The sequence below is a fragment of the Helobdella robusta genome (assembly GCF_000326865.2).
Source record: "Helobdella robusta unplaced genomic scaffold HELROscaffold_11, whole genome shotgun sequence".
NCBI lineage: Eukaryota > Metazoa > Annelida > Clitellata > Rhynchobdellida > Glossiphoniidae > Helobdella > Helobdella robusta.
The window spans coordinates 3,485,225-3,505,580 of NW_008703617.1; the positions used below are offsets into that span (position 1 = coordinate 3,485,225).

At 35.2% G+C, this 20,356-nt stretch overlaps 5 protein-coding genes across 5 annotated transcripts; 3 read left to right on the forward strand and 2 right to left on the reverse strand.

The window, feature by feature from the left end:
- Positions 1-1,334: 1,334 nt before the first annotated feature.
- HELRODRAFT_167439 (hypothetical protein) lies at positions 1,335-2,938 on the forward strand (the record flags this gene model as incomplete). The annotated part of the gene is made up of 3 exons (XM_009012945.1): positions 1,335-1,520; positions 1,754-2,485; positions 2,906-2,938. The coding sequence occupies 3 exons, from the start codon at positions 1,335-1,337 to the stop codon at positions 2,936-2,938; spliced, it is 951 nt and encodes a 316-aa protein (XP_009011193.1).
- A 3,414-nt stretch (positions 2,939-6,352) lies between these two features.
- Positions 6,353-13,187, reverse strand: HELRODRAFT_167440 (hypothetical protein; the record flags this gene model as incomplete). The annotated part of the gene is made up of 7 exons (XM_009012946.1): positions 6,353-10,153; positions 10,396-10,835; positions 10,935-11,175; positions 11,343-11,884; positions 12,054-12,564; positions 12,706-12,945; positions 13,095-13,187. The coding sequence occupies 7 exons, from the start codon at positions 13,185-13,187 to the stop codon at positions 6,353-6,355; spliced, it is 5,868 nt and encodes a 1,955-aa protein (XP_009011194.1).
- A 788-nt stretch (positions 13,188-13,975) lies between these two features.
- HELRODRAFT_167441 (hypothetical protein) lies at positions 13,976-14,974 on the forward strand (the record flags this gene model as incomplete). The annotated part of the gene is made up of 3 exons (XM_009012947.1): positions 13,976-14,002; positions 14,303-14,417; positions 14,511-14,974. The coding sequence occupies 3 exons, from the start codon at positions 13,976-13,978 to the stop codon at positions 14,972-14,974; spliced, it is 606 nt and encodes a 201-aa protein (XP_009011195.1).
- An 834-nt stretch (positions 14,975-15,808) lies between these two features.
- HELRODRAFT_167442 (hypothetical protein) lies at positions 15,809-18,986 on the reverse strand (the record flags this gene model as incomplete). The annotated part of the gene is made up of 2 exons (XM_009012948.1): positions 15,809-17,436; positions 17,798-18,986. 2 exons carry the CDS (start codon positions 18,984-18,986, stop codon positions 15,809-15,811), a joined length of 2,817 nt encoding a protein of 938 aa, XP_009011196.1.
- Positions 18,987-19,645: 659 nt separating this feature from the next.
- Positions 19,646-19,935, forward strand: HELRODRAFT_72685 (hypothetical protein; the record flags this gene model as incomplete). Its single annotated transcript, XM_009012949.1, has 2 exons — positions 19,646-19,780; positions 19,873-19,935. The coding sequence occupies 2 exons, from the start codon at positions 19,646-19,648 to the stop codon at positions 19,933-19,935; spliced, it is 198 nt and encodes a 65-aa protein (XP_009011197.1).
- Between the last annotated feature and the right edge of the window lie 421 nt (positions 19,936-20,356).

Here is a 20,356-nt window from a genome sequence, read left to right on the forward strand (position 1 = left end):
GTAATGTTTGTAGTATGGTTTCATGTTTGTATGGTTTTGTTTGTATTGTATTTTGTTTTGTATTTTGTATTGTATCATTTGTATCGTAGTGTTTGCATCGTATCATTTGTATTGTAACATACATATGTATCGTAATGTTTTTATTGTACTGTTTATATGACCGTATTTTCCTTAAAATATTCATGGGATGGATGTCTTTCTGATGATGCTGTCTTTTTTCAATTGTAAAGTTGCAGTAGTAGTATTATTATTATTATTATTAGTAGTAGTAGTATTAGTAGTAGTAGTAGTAGTAGTAGTAGTAGTAGTAGTAGCTGTTGTTGTGGCTATGACGATGACGACGATGACGATGATGGTGATGGTGGTGATAAGAATGATGATGAGGAAGAGAATGATGATGAGGATATTGTTTTCTACCCATTTGTTGTTGTTTATTTTTTTGATCTGTCAAAAACCAGAAAGCATTTGAATAAGTTATGGAAATGTTTCTCAAAAGTAAAAGTTGCTATTTACGGGAATACAAAAATATCCTGAAAATAATTTTTTTCCACTTACATTTATTTTTTTCACGAATGTTCAAGAAAATGCTTGTAAATAATTAATTCGTTTTTCTCTGGAATTGAAAAATTATATTTCTATCAACCAGTTTTGCGCGTGTGCGTGTGCGCGCGTGTTCGTTTGTGTGTGTGTGTGTGTGTGTGTGCGTTGTGTTTGTGTGCGTTGTGTGTGTATTTTTGGTTGACGTGCAAGACTTCCACGAATAATTTTTGTATTAACTTCTGTATGATCTGCCACGTACAACTAAATGACCTTTCTTCGAATGCTGTCAAAATTTTTATTAATTTTTTCTCAGAAGTTTTAATAAAAATTTAATTAGTTGAAAATAATAACTATAAAATGTATATACAATTTTAACACGCACCCATGCACACACATTTGCAAAGATGCAATGCTTATCATTGATCATCATTGATCAACCACTCTCTCTCTCTCTCTCTCTCTCTCTCTCTCTCTTTCTCTCTCTCTCTCTTTCTCTCTTTCTTTCTCTCTCCCTCTCTCTCTCTCTCTCTCACACACACACACTTACAACAACAACGACAACAACAACAACAGTTTCCACATCGTCGACAAGTTCACTGACAACCAGCTCAATCATCGTTGGACAAACAACCACCACTGCTGCTGCCAACGCAACTTCACTTACCGCAACAACCACAACAACCAACAACTATTTCCATCTTAAATCATCCAGCATTCAAATAGATGACAATATCAACCACAACAACAACAACAACAACACTATTGATAACGATAAAAACAAGAACAAACCCTCAATGGCTATATTCAAACTGGCCTCAAAATCACCACTGAAACCAGCAACAACCGCAAAAACGTCAGCAGCAAAAACAACAAAAACACCAAAACTGACTTCCGGTTCAGCAGCAGGAGCAGGCAGACGAAACAGGAGGGCCTCCATGCACGATGCCCTCGACTGCAGCATGATCGACGCCAGCCTCTATGTTAATATCTATTCACTCACTCACTCCCCTCATTCATTTTTTATTCGTTTTTGTAATTTGTTCATTTATTTATTTATTCATGCATTCATTCATTCGTCTAATTTTTTCTTTCATTTAATCATTCGTTCATTTTTCACGGGAGTAATTAAACTTTTTGTGCAAATGTGCATTTTGACATTTAGTTTATCCTTAAATAGAAAACTTCCATGTTTCCAATGCTGACGAAACAACAGCGCCATGACGTTATAACGGAAGAAGATGCAATCAGCACACCTACCCCACGTGATGCCGATGATTTCGAGGCAACAAAAACAAATGACGATGACGTCACCAACGGCCGAAGCAGAATTAACCTAACCGCTATTTACTCCTACGAACAAAATTTATTAACCGTACAACTGATCTCGGCACGTGATCTTCCTCCAGCTCCTCCAACGGACAGCACTTTTGACCAACCACAGATCAGGTACACATTTGCTCGTCTAAGATTGGTCGACAAATCAAATCGTCGTAATCGGCGCATGTCAAACCCCGCACTGCTAAGCAGAGAGTACTTGCAGACGAGACTGCAACCGGAACTCCTCAACCCCAGATTCAACGAGGAGTTCCTCTTTGAAGTCTTCCCCACCAAGGCGGTCAAACACGAACAACAGCAACTTCAGCGACAACAAAACGTGCATTGTGATGACGACCCTCTAAGAACGGCAACGTCTTACAACGACGACGACGACGACGACGATGATGATGGGATCTCATCAAATAAAGTAGCGTCGAGAAAAACTAAAAAAAATAAAGAGTTTTCAAACCGGGCTCTTGAAGTGCTGCTGTATAGATGCGCCAGTGACGACAGGAGCACTGGAGCGTGTGTGGCTACTGCTCTTGTCGATCTCAATCGCTTGTGTCTCGCCGATCAGATGGTCGAAGTATGCCAGGAAGTTACTGCTGCCAAAGAAGTCACTGGGATGGTGAGTAAATTGTGATGGATGTTGTTGGTGTTGTGGTGATGAAAGTGATAATTTAGTCGGTGGTGATGATCAAAATAGTATTGCTGGTGATGATGAGGATGATAATGGTGAAGGTGATAATGTTGTTGCTGGCTTGTAAAATGTTAACAACGTTGATTCAATTTTGTCGCTGTATTTGATCAGAGCCAATTTTCATTGGCACTGATTTTGATGATGACGACGACGATGATGATAATAATGGTGATGACAGATGATAATGATAATAATCCAACGCTGCGTAATTATATGACAACCGACTATTCATTCAATCAAGATCGCTGTGCCATTATTTCTTCTTCAATAAGCAAACGACTAAATTGTTTTTTTTTAAATAAACCGTTTAAACGTTATTTATATTTTTAATCCAAAAATAATTTTCAGGTCATTTATTTTTGTCACATTTCAACACGATAAAATTCCTTTTATAACTAATTCACCCAATTATAGCAGTCACAATTATTCATCCATCGCTTCATCCATTGTTTTTTATAATTACATTATAATTAATTCATCCAATTACTCATTTATCCAGTTATTCATTCAATTAATCATCTATCTATCTATCCATCCATCCATCCGTCGTATATAACGCACTCCTCAAATAAATTGTTTATTTATCAGTAGTTCCATCTGTCCATCGGAAGATATCGTGTCAGTGGTAGATCAAGAGATATGACGGGGTTCAACTCTTCATTCCTTCAATCTCACTCCTTCATCTAATTATTTTCGTTCTGCACACACACTCAATCATTAATTGATTTTTCAGTATTTATTTATTAATTTATTTTTTATACATATTTATTTTATTTACTCATTTATTGTTTCAATATTTTTATTTATTTCACCGAACGATTTATTCGGCAACTTGCATCAGACATTTTCTTTCGTCGAATTTTTTGGAATTTTAGTTAAAAAATTTTGCCAAATTTTTATTAATGGCAAGATTAATTTATTAAACACACACAAACAAACACACACACACACACACGTGTAAGTATGCCTTCAAACCTTCAAATATAATCTGTTTGTGGACATGATTATCAACATCATCATAGTGTTATCACCGAACATGTCACAAACTCGACACGTTATGTGTATATTAATAAGCTTGAAGACTTGCGTCTAGGCAAGCTTCCAAATAGGATGATTGTGATGATGATGATGGTGGTGGTGATGATGATGATGATGATGATTGCAGCAAAGTAATGATAGTGGTGATGATGATGACATGAAGTCGAAAACTTAAGAAGGCGATAATGATATGGATTGAATAATGACATAGCTGCCGCACCCATGGTGTGCAGGCAAGTCGATGCTGATGACGATGATGAGGACGACGACGACGATGATGATGAAAATGATGATTATGATGATGACTATGATGGTTATGGCTATGATGTAAACAATCAGATCTGATGAAAGATTGCAGTTGGAATTAATTTCGTTCACGAAGTTGTAAGTACTACTGTAAATGTGTGTTTGTATGTGTGTGTGCGTGTCTGTGTGTGTATGTGCGTGTCTGTGCGTGTATGTGTGCGTGCGTGCGTGTGAGTGTTCAGAACGTGGTTCTCTTCTCAGGATGTTCCAAAGAACATAAAACATGCCCATCACGTCACTATGACGTCATTATGCGTTTACGGAAGTGATGATGATGATGATGTTGATGTTATTAACAGTGATGATAATGATGGCGTTGACTATAAGAAGAACGGTGATGGTGATGATGATGACGTTAATAATTATAATGATGACATTGTAAGTTACATCTTATTTTGTTTATATCGGGATGTTTTTGCAGTAATAGTAGTAGTACGTTGTTGTTGATGTTGTTTTTGCTGACATTGCTGTTGTTGCTGGTACTGCTGCTGATGTTGTTGTTGCTGCTACTGATGTTTTTGTTGTTGTTGTTGTTATTGATTGTGGATATTGTTGATGTTGTTGTTGATGATGTTTTAATTGATGCTGTTATTGTAGTTGACGATGTTTTTTTTAATGTTGTTAGATTATCATTGCTATTTTAATTGCTAATTTAAATCCATTGATTCGAAACAACAATGCATTTGAAATTTTATTGTTGTCCGAAGCTTTTGAAATAACTCATTAATTACTTAAGGATAGAAACGTTTTAAACTTAATTTTATTGAAGCATATTATACACTGAAACATATTATACACATACACACACGCACACGCACGCACACACGCACACACACATTTAGATGCTTGCAGTCGTAACGTAACGACCGGTACTCTATGAATCGCTGCATCATTATCATCATAATCTTTTTCTTTCTCTACCACAGTTATCATCCTTCTCGTCATCATAACATTTTATTGATTATTATTGTCATCCTGGTGTGTGTGTGTGTGTGTATTTGTGTGTGTGTGTGTGTATGTATGTATGTATGTGTGTGTATCTCAGTCTAGTATTTTTCGTTTTATTCGAATAATAATTTCTTCATAGTTTGTACTTTTTTGTACTAACTTCTTATCGGTCAGTTTGCTTCGCTGACAGTCTGAAAATTTACTTACACTGTTTACTAACTCAGGTAATAGTAGGCATTCACTTCCGGCAAAACACAGTAAAAATCACGTGATTTTCTTTTCTTTCTTTCTTTCCTTCCTTCTTTTCCTCCTTCTTCCCTTCTGAATGGTGGCAACAACAATTGGTTAATTAGGTGGGCTAGAAAAAGATTTAAAACGTGAAAGTTGAAATATTCTTGAAAAAGTTTCATTTTTATTTGTAAGAGCAAAATGATTTAATTGGTGAGTTGTTACTAGCGAAAAATTGGACAGGGGAAATTTGTGATAGTTGAAAACTTGAAATTCATGGAAAGCCACGATGGAAAACCACAAAAAACATTTTTTCTCATTTGATTTTTATTAGAAATTTTTCTTCATAACGAGATAAAAATTTAAAAATAAGTGCCAAATAAATGAATAGAAAAGAGAAAAAAATAGTTAATTAACTGCTATAGAAAGTGGCCAAACCCTCGAACAACGGTATAAAACTTGAATATTTTAGAATATAATGTAGAAATATAAATAGATTAGTTTTAATTTAAAAAGCGAATGTAAGTTGAACAGCAGAAAGATTAAATAAAAAATGAATGAATAAATGAATGAGTGAGTGAGTGAACGAACGAACGAACGAATGACTGAATGGATGAATAAATAATAAGCTGTTGATGAATGGACAAACGCCATCGTGACAAATGGTTCGGTAGGATGAGTCTGTGATAACTAATGACGGATCTAGATCACGGGGTATCCATATTTTAAAAACATTAATCAGGGGTCTCGTCTTCCAAAGAATTAAATTATCGTCATCGTCACCACCGTCATCATCATTATCAGAATCGTCACCATCTACGGCATCATTATCATTATTAACGCCAGCACCAACATCACCACAACCCTTACGAAGAACGTAAACTATTACATTGAGTCTTTTTTATTTAACGCCACACCAACAATTACATTCAAACAATTGCATCGAAACCATTGCATCAAGACAATCACATTAAACCAATTACATCATTTTCACCAGCAAAAGTTTCATCTTTGTTACCCTCAGTCGTTGTAATTATCTCGTCATTCTGCTCAACACCATTTCATCCTTTTTCATCATCTGCGTGGTGATTGTCATCACCATCATCATCTTTACCATCATCATATCATCATCATCGTCCACACACATCGTCATCGTCGTTTTGAATTGCCTCTATAGAAACCAAAAAAACAACGTCTGTCTTATAGATACATGAAACTTTAAATTGAAGAATTGCCCTCTCTACATCCTCTCTATCCCACCCCACCCCCTCCCTGTTACGTCACAAAAAATTTTGTCCGGGTCACAGCATTCTTCCTGTTAAAGTTCAACTTCTGTATGCTGACATCAGCATCACCATTGGCGTTGTCACACTCAGCCTTCTTACAATCGTCATCGTCGCTACTTTCAACATCTTCATCATCGTCGTCCTCATCAGTGATAGGTGTCTTATCATACCTACTATCATGGAGTAAATCTTTGGTGATGTTGTTGGTGGTGGTGGTGGTGGTGCTGTTGGTGGTGATTTTATTGTCAGAATGAGTAGTTCGCTTCTTATTTGCAATCTTCATTTTATTGCTCTTGCTAGCGTCATTATCGTTCATTCTCCTGTTGCTTGTGTTTGTGTTGTTGTTTGTGTTGTTGTTTGTGTTGCTGCTGCTGTTGTTGTTGTTGATGTTATTTGTGTTGTTGTTGTTGATGTTGTTGCTGTTGTTGTAGTTGATGTTGTTGCTAATATTGCTCTGGTTCGTTCTGCCAGCTCCGAGTAGGCTCTCGTTGTAATTTCGTTTTTCAATTCGAGATTTTCTTGCGGTGATTGTAGGATGGAAGGATGTGTAAATGTTGTTGTAAGTGTTGTTGTTATTATTATTATTACTGTTGTTGTTGTTGTTATAAATATTTTGCTTCTCTGTACAGACATTATTGTTGTTGTCAGAACTGTAGAGTTGATCATTTGTAAGGTACTTGCGAACGATTTTTACCTCAACAGCACGTGAATTCTGGTTATCATCGCAAAAACTGTTGTTATTAATGTTGTTATTATTGTTGTCGTTGCTGTTGTTGTTGTTGTGATTGTTCTTTACATTAATGTTATTGATGTTATTTTCAGAATTTGTATAAATGTAGTTCGATTGCTTCAGTTTGCGTGTGGAGTTTCTAGGAACTGGAATGATCTTCATTGACGATGACGTTGTTGTTGATGCTGTTGATTTTGTTGTTAATGTTGTTGGTGGTGTTAGTTTTTTTAATATTGATGTTATTGTTGTTGATGTTGTTGTTGCGTTAAGTTTTGTTGTTTTTTCTTTGTTTTTGTTTCTTGAAGCACTTGTAGTTCTGCCACTGTTTGAAATTTTTGGCATACTCGTAGGAGGCGATCGGTTGGATAATTTATTTATTGGAGAAATTGAACTAAAGGAAGATTTTATTATGTCGTCGTTATTGGCAACTTTGAATGTCTGGAAATGAAGAGAACCATTAGAAACGTTTTCAATACTCTTGTGATCATCTTCATCTGAGTAACTTGCATTGTGGTTTGTACTGGCGTCGTCATTCATGTGATTTGTAATGTCGAATTTGGCGTTATCGTTGCTAGAAATATCGATAACGACGTTGTTGTTGTTGTTTTTATTGTTGTTGTTGCTGCTGCTGTTGTTGTCGTTGCAATTTTGTGAACTGGCTGGTTTTGACATTTTTCGAGCAGGGATTGAATGCATTTTGTGATGAGAAGGGTCTCGTTTCTTCGAACTCTCAACATTTTTTCCAGTATTTGATCTTTTGTGATTTTTCTCTGTTGATGTTTTTTCTTGCTTTGAATACTTTTCATCTTCAAAAGTTTCATTTTTGTGATCTGTCCCGTCCTTACCGACTCTTTTTGATTGAGATTCTCGCTTCATTAGCTCCGCGCTCATTCGGTCGTTGAAATTTTTCTCAACTTTGTTCAGCAAATTTTTTATTTTGCTACTGGTCTCAACAATTAAATCAGGATTGTCCAAATCTTTAACCAGGTTTTTAAACTTTTCTTTTATACTTTTAACATTTTTAGAGGTCTTCAGGGAAATCATAACACCAGACAGTTCGGAACAGACCTGATTTGAGGAGGCGACACTTTCGTGCCCACTAAGTAAGTTGTTGCTTTTATCGCAATTTCTCGCTAATGAGAGAGTCGATTTCTGATCAATTAGGTCTAACAGACTACTCTTCTTCATCATCATGTTCTTCCTATCCAGTTTGCATTTGTAACCATCAATCAGTTCGTCAAACGCTTTGTTCAGAAGCTCCGAAGGAACCGTAAAGTTATCCTGTTGCTTTTCCTCTTCTTTTGGCAGATTTTTTTCGTCAGTTTCAACGTTGTTCTCGTTTTTGTTTGTTTTGTGGTGTTGTTTGTGTTTTGAAAGTTTGCGGTTGGATTTGCTAGTGGCAAGTGCATATTGTTCTTTGAGTGAATTCAACAAACAATTCCTCGATTCAGTTGAATTTTTTGTTGAAACATTTTTCAGTTCAATCAAATAATTTTCAAATAGCGTGTTCAAAAATTTTATTTTTTTGCTTTTGATGGTCAGTTTATTAAAATTGCTGTTCATCAACTGACAATCGCCTGAAGATTTCTGTTTGAGGGGTTTGTGAGAACAAATCGTTGGATCTGTCGGAATGTTTTTATTGCCATCATCAAGATATTCAACGAATGTTGTGAACTTTTTAATGAAATTTTCGTTTGATGTCGGTTGATTCACTTCATCTAAAAGTTCATTAAATGCTTGCCTAAGGGTTCTTGTTTCGTTAGACGTAGAGTCTTGTTTTAATAAATTCTGTTTGTTATTAGCGAGTTGATTTGTTGATCTTATTTTTGAATTGTTTTTCTCATTGGAGATTTTTTCATTTGATAGCATGGAGATGTGAGAAACGTTCTCGGAGAGCTGTGCGGCGCTGTTATTTAGGAGCACTCTTGTATCGTACGCCAGTTGAGAACCAGTGAAAAGACCAGATAGTGGATGATGAAATGCAGACTGCAGTTCATTTGACGGCGATTGGACGTCTTTGCCAGAAAACGACAGAGACTTGAAGTCTTTTGAATCTTTCAGAAAAGAATGATTCAACTTTTTGCTCAAGTTTTTTTCATGTTTTAATTTGACTGCTCTGTATGAGTTTTCTGGATTTAAGAAGCCAGTCACTTTTTTGTTTTTCAATTTTGATGAATTATCTACTGCCGGAACAACGTTGCTGAATGAACTTTCAAAATCACTTTTTGCTGGTGACATGAGAGATTCTTCCAACCCGCGCCTAAACATTGGAGACTTTGAGTACACCTCAGTACTCGATATATATGACAAGTCTTTCTTTTCGTGGTACTCACCGCGGAACGATGTAGTAATTTTTTTCAAAAATTTCGTGAAGATGTTCATGATTTTTTTTCTATAAATTCTATTGTTATTTTTATTTTTTTTCCATTCGGAATTTTTGATTAATTGTTTTTCAAATGGCGAAATCATTTTTTTCGCTCTTTTTGGGTAAAATTTTGGTGTTGGTGTGTTGGAATTGTTGTGAGATCTGTTGTCCAACACATTAATTGACGATTCGTCGAAACTTTGTGATAAGTTCTGCAGCTTTTGAAAAATTTTACTCTGCCTGTTTGCTGGTAGATTATTATTTTTTGAAGTTTGTTGTTCTGGTTGTTCTGCTTTTTTAAAAAAAATATCAAAAAATGTGGTGGTTCGTAGTGTATCTTCTGGTTTAGGTTCATCGTCAAATATTTTGTTTTTCCAGTTAGCTTTTGGGGAAGCGTCCATCGTTTCCGGTTTCTGTTCTTTGCCTTGGAAGATGGGAAAGATTTGAAAGAGTTCCGTTTTAGGTTTCTCTTCCCTCACTTGAGTGGCACTTTCGTTGATTTTTGTCATGCAGGCCAAAAATTGTGTGAGCAAGTTGATTGTAAATCCTGTCAAAGCGATAATTCCTACAATAGATCCGACAATGAAAAAAACCACGTTCGATACAATCAAGTGTTCCGACACAAAACTGCATCGTGAGGCCTCTCTGCTCAGCAGACCAAACGTGAACATGTTTCTCTCACATGGTATGCATTCCTGTCCGTTTAATATTTTGTTCTTATTTTCTCAATTTTCATAAAATGTAATTAAATAATGCATCAGCAACTATTAGTAAAGGTAAAACTTAAAAAAATTGTTCACTTCCGATTTTTACAATAAATAAAAATGGCTGAAGATTATCTTATCATGCAAATTATGGTAACACGCATAGCAAATATGAAAATTTATTGGAAGGCACAGAAATTTTAGTAAAAAAAAGTTTATTAGCACTAAAATACCTTTGATCCGACTTGAAGTTGATAAGTGTCCGTTTCACATCTGATGCACCTATCGTTGGGACCTCCCCTCAAAAGGTAGGTTCCGGGTGGGCATGGAATGCAGGCGAATTTGTGCAGGAAGTATCCAGGCTTGCAGTAGAAGATGAAAAATTCTTCGACATTCGCTTGAGGGTCAATGTCTTTCGGCAGATTCAGCCGATCGAAAGCCTCGCTGACGACAGATCGAACTTTAGAAACGTGCATGGCCCGTTGAAATATTGTGCACGAATCTGAACAGTTGGCCAGTTTAAAAGAATTTTCTTGCAAAATGAAACCTGACAATTTTAATTTGTTGTGATCATCGAAGTTGGAAGGTTTTGCAGTTGTCGGTTCTATTAACGGGTTTTCAGGTCTTGGAGCAGGATGGTCGCAGGTGACGCGAACTCGGTAGCGACATTTGTCTGAAAAATTACAAAATGTATTCACGTATTATTTCCACAAAATTATTTTAAACTGCGTTTGTAAAAAAAACATCTTAATGTGAAGTTCAATTATGAAACCTTTTATCTGACAAAGAAGTTCTTCAGCTTGTTTCAAAACATCTTTTTCGTACATAGGGTTGCATGGCATTGATTTGGTAACGTACGGGAAAGAATAATGAAAAACAAGAGAGATGTGGCTCATCTCGTAAACGTACACATTTATGACGTTGTACAGATAGAACGGTGTGTCAAATTCTGTAGTGATTGCTGAAACTGAACAGGTGTACATGCCGGTGTCGTTTAAGTGGGCTCCTTTTATCTGGGTGGCAAAATAGTTTCATCTTGACTACATGTTGATGCCGAATTCAAACATTTGTTTGCGAATAATTTATTAACTAGCTATTAATTTATTACGTCAAATATTATAGAACAAAAATTTAAATATACATTTTGTCAATAATATCAAATTAAAACCTAAAAACCAACCCACAATTCTTGATCGTTAGTCAAAGAAACCCTTTCAAAGAGAACTTCGTCGTAATCAAATTTTTGGTTGGTGTTGTTGATCCAGGTGAACTGAATCCACTTGGTCGATAGGATATTGATGTTGTTGTCGTAGCAGGGGACGATGGCGTCGTCACCTCTGTGCACATACAACGTCCTTTCCGTGTATGTTTTATTCCCGGGCATGTGAACGATATCCGGACGCACGCGAAAAACGTAAGACTGCCGCTGAATCAATCCGTGCCCGATTTTACCTTTGAATACATCTTCAGTGGAAACATGAACCTGGGAGTTTTCAAGGAAGGCCACCTCGTTACGCTGCGTTTTATCGAATGCATACTGCAACTCCTGCATCACCCAAGCGTCTTGCTTGCTGATCCTTCCTGGTCGGATGCGGATGTTGTTGTGGGATAGTGGGACCAGGATGTCGTCAACGTCATCGTGTTCTTCGATAATGTTTTTTAAATCATAATTTTGGTCGTAATAATAAACGTTCTCTGGATTTCCGGCTATGCTTATTTTTTCTTTTGGCGTTTCATTTTGGATCCCAGGTTTTATAATTTTACTTAAAGTTTTGAATGAAACGTTAGCAAAATCAATTTTCGTTACAGACGGTTTTTTAAAATTATATGTCAGTTGCTTATTTGCCAATTCTAATGTTGATGGGGTTGCTGCTATTGCTGTTGCTGCTACTGCTTTTGTCGTCGCCGTTGTTGTTTGTGTTGTTGTTTGTGTTGTCGTTGTCGTTGCTGCTGCTGGTGTTGTCGTTGTTTTTGTTGTTTCTGATGTTGTCGTTGCTGTAGTTGTTTGTGTTGTCGATGTCATTGCTGCTGCTGATGTTATCGTTGCTGTTGTTTCTGATGTTGTTGTTGCTGTAGTTGTTTGTGTTGTCGTTGTTTTTGTTGTTTCTGATGTTGTCGTTGCTGTAGTTGTTTGTGTTGTCGATGTCATTGCTGCTGCTGATGTTATCGTTGCTGTTGTTTCTGATGTTGTTGTTGTTTGTGTTGTCTTTATTTCTGATGTTGTTGTTGCTGTTGTTGTTTGTGTTGTTGTTGTTTCTGATGTTGTCGTTGCTGTTGTTTCTGATGTTGTTGTTGCTGTTGTTGTTTGTGTTGTCGTTACTGCTGCTGGTGTTGTCGTTGTTGTTGTTTTTGATGTTGTCGTTGCTGGTGTTGTTTGTGTTGTCGTTGCTGCTATTGTTATTCTCAATGTTGTTGTTTCTGATGTTGTCGTTGTTGTTGTTCGTGTTGTCGTTGTTGTTGTTGTTCGTGTTGTCGTTGCTGTTGTTTCAGATGTTGTTGTTGCAGTTGAGGTTGCTGTTAAAATTATCGTTGCTGCTTCTGACGCTATTAAAGTTGTCGTTACTGTTGCTGCTAGTGCTGGTGTTGAAATTGTTGCTGTTGATGTTGTCGATGCTGTTGAGGTTGCTGTTGAGGTTGCTGTTGAGGTTGCTGTTGAGGTTGCAGTTGAGGTTGCAGTTGATGAAATTGTTGGTTCTGTTTCTACTGCTGTTACTATTGCTGTTGTTGTTGTTGCCGTTGTTGTTGTTGTTGCTATTGTTCCTAGTTTTTTTCTGACTGGTGTACTAGAAATGGTTTTAATCTCACTTGTCCCCGGTGTATGTTTGCTCGTGGTTGATTCAACTGCTCCAGGTTGGAAAGTATCTATCATCGTCGTATTAATTGATCTTTTTCCATGTATCCTTTCGGTCTTTAAATCCAGATTTCCACCAACCATGCTGTCTGTTTCCACAGTGGGTTTTGACGAACTTTTAGCTTCAACAATTTTTGCTTGTCTTTCAACTGAAATCTCACTTTTAATTTCCATATTTTTTAAACGTGTTTTTACTGCTGTGCTATCTGTTGTTGTTTTGGGTAAATCTACTGCATTCTCTTGCGTTTTTTCTATAACGGCAGCTGCAGGCGTTGCTGTCGTTGCTGTTGTTGCTGTCGGCCAAAATAAACCAAATAAATTAATAAAAAGTGTTTTTAAATATATTTGTTTAATTATATATAACATTTTAAATATAAAGTAACATGTAATTACCAACACGTTAAAATTCGGGCGTAAAATTTTGTTTCGCTAACCAAAATGCTTTCATTGAAAGTTACATCCATTTTATTCCCTGCGTATTTCTAATGTTTTTTGTACTGTGAGCTTACGTTAGTAAGTTTTTGTACCATAAACATAATCGCATTTTTATTAATCATTGCTTTGCTAACGTATTACAAACTGCGGTTATGTGTTACAAAAAGATATCAACAATTTATTTGAATAAGACAAAGCGGTTTTTTAACATCTTACATGCTTTACCTGCAAAAGTTGTTCTTCTATTCCCAGCTGAAGTAGCATTAACTTCAGTTACCACCACAGGCAACTGTACGCACAACATCCACAAAACAGTTGTAGGTGGTATCATTATTCTACGATTGCCTCATTAGCATGTCAAACCATCAGAATAACCCATGATGCTTCTTGCTAGAGCGCTGTTAGAGTGTCTTACTTTCTAAGTGGATTACAGCATGCAAATGTATGAAACGTTTCAAATAAATGTATCCATTTTTAAAATATCGCTTCAAGTACTGTTGAAAATCAAATTTAGCTATGGGTAGAAAATGATTACATTGGACGTTTTCGTAAATGTTTGTATACAACGATTCATTTTGTTTGTTTTTTACATAAACGCTGACGTGTGACGTCAAATTATTAAAAGTACATAATGTTAAAAGAAAATTTTAGTAATAAAAATATTTTCGGTGATAATTTATAAGCAATTAAAATAAAAAGATTAATAATAATAAATTTTTTACGATGCATAAATAATTATAATGCGCACAATAGTAGTTTTTCAGTGTTTGTAACATTTTTTAAAGCGAATCAAGTTTTTAAACTCTTGCAGAAACAAATTAAAATAAAAAAATTATTCCTAAAACTTCTACCAGGATGAGACATTCCTGGAACTCTCTTTCTCCATGTCCTACCTTCGCAGTGCTGAACGTCTAACTGTTACTGTTGGACTGCTGAAGGCTGCCAAAAAAAATATCAAAGCTTCCACTTGTTAGATTTTTTCATTTTTTTTCACAATGTTAAAATTTTTTAATTATAAACAATTTAATTATTTATTAGATTAACAATTCTTGACATTTCCAGTTAATAATTTCGATTTTAAAAATTTGTTAGATGTCTACGTGAAGGCAGTGATATTTGAGAACGAGAAAAAGATGAAAAAGCGTAAGACGAGCACATTGGCTGTCTCGTCGTCAAACGCCAACTCATGCAACAACAACACAATCTCAGTCGACTGGCAGGAAAGTCTCTTTTTCGATATACCGAAGGATAAATTACAATCCGGTCAAATATCTCTGGAAATGACGCTGTACGGTAGCGAGCACTTTTTCATTCCCGCATATTCCCTCCTGGGAAGTATCAAATTTGGACCGAAAGATCCGCTAGATCCCGAAATTTACGCTTACAAAAAGTCAATATCAGCTGTTTATGAGAAAGAAAAATTTGAAGGAGATAGTGAAGAGGAGAGAGAAGTTGAATCAGCCTGGTGGGAAACCATCCTATCAGAGAAGTACCAATCCTATCTCGAATTCTACCGCTTACAATGATCTCTCACATCTAATTCTCACTCTCCCTCTCTTTCTCTTTGTTTTTTTCTCTCCCTCTCTTTTGTGTTGTTGTTTACAAATCTCGTGTTGTTGTTTACAAATTTGCTAGAAAAGGTGATGCTAACTTGATAACTTGAAAATTTATTTCTTGGATATTTTCGCTAAAAACTACTTGATGAAATATTTAACAATTTATTTAATAAAATGAATAAAATAAACTTATTTAAATATCCAGTGGCATTGATACAATTATATGAATAAACGACTGTTTGAAGCTTTTTTTCTTTTTATCATTAATGTGACATTCTAACAAACAACTTTTATTTTTGTGATAACAAATGATTTTTAACAGACATTACATTATTTAATTTTATTTAATTACGTTGTATTTTTTGTGTGAGAGCATTCCTTCAAACACGTTACGTGCAAATGAATTTTTTGATCATTTTCTTCTCCAGTTTACCAACGCGTGCGGCTACCCTGTTACCGATAACCCAAAACCAAAGCTGATTATTTTAGAATAAATTAAAAAACATGCATTCTGACTGGTCTTCATGTGACATTAACATTAGAACATCAATTTTTTGAAAATATTTAATCATTTCTCGTACGGTACTTTGTGTTTATTGTGCATGAATTTATTTAAATAAAAAATTTAACTTACTAAGTTAAGTTATGTGTAAAGAAAACACATCACAAACTATATAATAATTAAACGTTTCTTGAATCAGAGATGTCACTTCAAAGATAAGTAACATCGAACGGATAGGACGTAGCATCCTAAACTATAAACGTTTATACAATTCATATGCAGCGATAGAATTTCAAACCATGTTACGTGCTATTGTTAACTTCGCATGACATTTTGGGCCTGAAAAGTTTTGACTTCTGTCTCGAATAATACGTGTGGTAAACAACTTTTGATCGAGAAGACTTCTTTTTAGAAGGTTTTTTCATATTTATCGTCACTCTTGAATCAGACTCGTTAGTGTTGTTGTTATTATTAACATCATTATTTTTATTTCTCTTTTTAGGTTTTTCTGCAGAATTGTTATCCAAAGGATTCATTTTAGAAAAAAAATTTGTGAAAGTGTTCGGAGTAAATCTGGACGACAGACTATTCAGATTGCTTTTGGAACTTTTGTCGAAGTTTTCTTTCCGAGTACCCGAACCAGCAGATTTATTCGTGTTGGCATTCTCAGTTGCAATGCTGACCGCAGATGTTGGCTGGTGTGTAGTTTGATCGGTCGACGTTCTCGACAGGGCAGATGCGTTTGATGTCGAGAGCACTTCGTTCTCCGTAAGCATCGTTGAAGATTTTGATTGCGAGTTGGAAACATTAGTGGAGACTGTATCATCTTTCTTGTGCGACTTTTTAGGCTTCACCGGATATATTTTATTTTTTTCAGAAGTCAGCAAAATATTTGATAACATCTTGCTGTCCGTTGAAGATGAGTTTCGCGTATTTTTGCTGTTTGATGTTTTGTTAGCAGAACGATCTTTGAACGAGTTAGCTATATTTCTCAGAAGTTGTTTCACCCGCTCCTTGGTTATTTCATCATTGATTTCTCTAATTACCAACTTGTAAAGAATGTTCCAATCACGGCGAAGTTTAACAGGATCTTCGTTCTCGTCTGCACGTTTGTCTGATTGACTCATTTCTGCTCTTATAACTTCTAAATAACTCTGAATCAAATGCTTCAATTTTTTCTTTTGTTCTGTATTTTTCAAATGCTTCACTATAATTTCCAAATCTCTTCTCATGTTGAAATATTCTTCAATATTTCCGTCTTTAGTCATTTGTTTCTCGACAATTTCCAGCGTCGGTTCGAACGAGTTGCTATTGTTGCGCATGAGTGATTCGCTGGAAACTTGCTTGTGATTGCTGGAAAAATGTTTCGTCGTGGGGTACTTTAAGCTGGCCACAGTATTCAAACTGTAAGTGGTTTGACTCATCAGTTCCTTGTATACTAAATCAGTATTTGCAGAGGAACTTGAGGCATTACGATTGCTATGTGTCTTATTGTTTTTTCCTTTTTTTCCATTTTTAATTGTTTCGACAGATGTACAACTAGAATAGGAATCTGAATTGGAGCTGAGTAGGGAAGGATTTGTAGTGGAAGAACAAGATGAACTACTGTGAGAGCTCAGACTACTCATGCTAGAAGTGTCAACTAAGGTGTTGATGAGATTTGGTTTGCTGGTGGTTGATGAGCTTTTTTTACTTTTATTGCTGGGTATATTTAATCGATTGTGTTGACTCAAATTACGGTTATTGAATGAGCCAGAGATTTTGTTTAGGGCGTATGATCTAGCTACGATTTTTGAATCTCTACACTCCTGCATCAAATTTTTACTTAATTTTTTACTTAAATTTTTTACATTAATGTCTTTGTACTTGTAAAAATTTCGATCGCTCTCGATTGGCGTAAGTCTGTACTCAGCAAAATGAAAATCAAAAACTGACGAGTTGCCGGTCGCGGTAATATTATCCGATTTAATTTGCCAGCTCTTTTGTTTGTTAAGTTCATCAATAGGCATTTCAAGTTTTAAAAAAATAATTTATTTTTAAATCATGCCAATGTTTGATAAACATTATGAAATAATAAATAAGCTTGTTTGAAATGACGTCAGGCTTTCAAAACATCAAAAAAAGTTAATTTACAATTGTTATATGATCCGCTTCTATTCAATTTTTGAATAAACGAAAAAATTGAATTCGAGGTGAATAGCTGAAATTAAAAAATTACTTTCTAAATGTTTAAATTTTCTCGTTTAGTCGATTGTTAGCAAACATCAACGCATTTTACTCAACTTTAACACCTTGCCTTGTCGACAAATCGGATGTCTTAGCTCGAGGCACTTTCGAAGTTTTTTTTGAAAGAAGGCTACCCTCTATGGCACATTTATTCTTATTGTTAGATTTAGAGTCGTTAGCACATTTTTTTAGATCTCTGGCACATGTTTTTTTATCAGCTGGACATTTTCTATTCTTAACATCAGTTCCGTCGGTCTTTTTGTTTTTTGGGAGTTTTGAAAGGTTCGCATCTGATTCACTTTTATTTCTTTTAGAGCCGTTCTCATCACTTTTCTGTTTATCTAATGCTTCGGGTTTCTCTGGTTTTTTAGTTCCTTTCATTTTTCTTTTTTTCTTGAAACGTTTATAGAGTTTTTTGAATTTCGGTTTCGTCATCATCATATCACTGGAAGCATCTGAATAAATGTAGGAACCGATGGAGCTGGCACCTGGTGATTTCGTGGATTCAGTTTTGAAAGTTGAAACCGATGTGGAAACATTCACTCTCTTCAATGATTTTGATTCTTTCAAGGCTTTTTTCTTGCATTTCCTTTCTCTTGACGGCGGAACATCAGCATTTTTATTGTAGCCAATCTTTTTCGCATCCTTCTTAAAAGTTAATTTGTCGCTGCTCTTTAAAAGCGAATCGTCACTTCTCTTGCTGTCATATACCAATGAAATCTCATCCACTCTTATTTCACTACAAATTCTCTTTGCTTTTCTTTTGCCAGCAGTTTTTCCATCTTCGCTCCTAGATGACGAACCTGATAAACTCTCTTTTCCAGAACTTTTACTCGAATCGCTTGAAGTGGTTGTTGGTGTTTTGATGTCTTTTCTATTTTCTTTTCGGCTGGTGTTAAAATTGACGTCTGTATAAAAAGAGATGCTTTCAGTTAGTGATCTGGACACGTAGGTAGACACAGTTTGCTTGCTCCGGCTTGATTTTGAACAAGTTTTCAAAGAATCCAATGTTTCAAAATTGTCCTTCTCACGATTATTGTTAGTATTTTCATCAGATTTGTGAATGCTGAAAGATGTAACTCTGTGACTTGTTTCTGAAACTACGTAACTATACGGAGTTTTGCGGCTGGTTACTTTTTTTGAAACAACCGTCTCGTACGGAGTAGTAGAAAATGAAGAAGGAACATTCGATGGTGAGCATGTGGCATCATCTTCATAGCTGATGTTTGGTTTTTCCTTGAAGACTCTTGCCATTGAGACGATCAAATCTTTAAAAAATGTCAGTTACGTTGATAAACTTAAAATTGCATAGCTGACAAATGTTCATTAATTAAACACGTCTTTAACGTGAATTCAAGTCTGACAAGGCGTAGCGGACACACAGTCAAGCTGACAAGCATTAAATTAATTTCAATGATTCGAAAATGTTTTTATTTAAACTCCCCGGAGACTTAATGAAGTAGAGTATATAAGGCGTGTGCAACGTATTTAAAATAAATTTTCAACGTATATTATTTCAAGATAAGTTTAACCAAACTAACAATATGAATATCAATATACTAAGTCCTAAATTAAAATTTTCAATAGATAATATTCTGTCTGATAATTTCGGATCAAAGTTACAAGATAAAAATATATCAAGTTCACAAATCTGGGAAAATGCGAAATTTTTAATTTACAACCAGCTTCGAGAAGCCAGAATAAAGTTCCTACTTCGAAATCAATTAAAATTAAAATCAAATATAAATTATGCTAGCGAAGAAATCAATTCACTTACTAAGGAATGCAAATTAAACGGCTTATTGTTAAACCAAAATTTTTTCATAAAAAAAGATAATAATTTTCGTAGTTTAAAAAATTTACCGAAACTTTCGAAGAAAACATTGAAGAAAACTGAAATTTTGAAAGCAAACATGACGAAGCGGAACAGGACGGCGTTCACTCAACAACAATTAAAAACACTTGAAAGCAATTTCTTCAAATGCAAATATTCCATCGGACAAGAAAGGAAGACGCTAGCAGAGAGTTTGGATCTCACGGAAATACAGGTCCGTCATAGAAAATTTAGTCATTATATATAAATATTCAATGAACAAAACTGTTTGCAAAGTATTTTACTTAATTTTTAATCTTAACTAAGGTAAAAGTATGGTTTCAAAACAGACGAACAAAGGAAAGACGTTGGAATAAGTCGCTGGAATGAAGTGAAACTGTTTTGTGATCACTGATAAAATTATGTTTAAACGAAATGGCTTAATATTTTTTTATCCTGTTATTAATAATCTCTAACATCAATTTGAATGTGTAGAATAAATCAAAAAATGTGTTAAGGTCTGTCTTTTTATTTAAAATAAATGTTTTCGTGACTACACACACACACACACAAACACACACACACACACACACACATATATATATATATATATATATATAGTTATTAAATTTATTATTAGACAGTCTGAACCAATATTCCATAATTCGGTATCGCTCTTGCAACTCAACATTGGGATTTCCCACATTCACTTATGCTAACACAGTTAAACACGTTTGGGATTTCCCACTTTCTCTATTTAGTTTATAAATTAACGTTAGTGCATATAAACTTGAAGAATCGTGAAATTGAA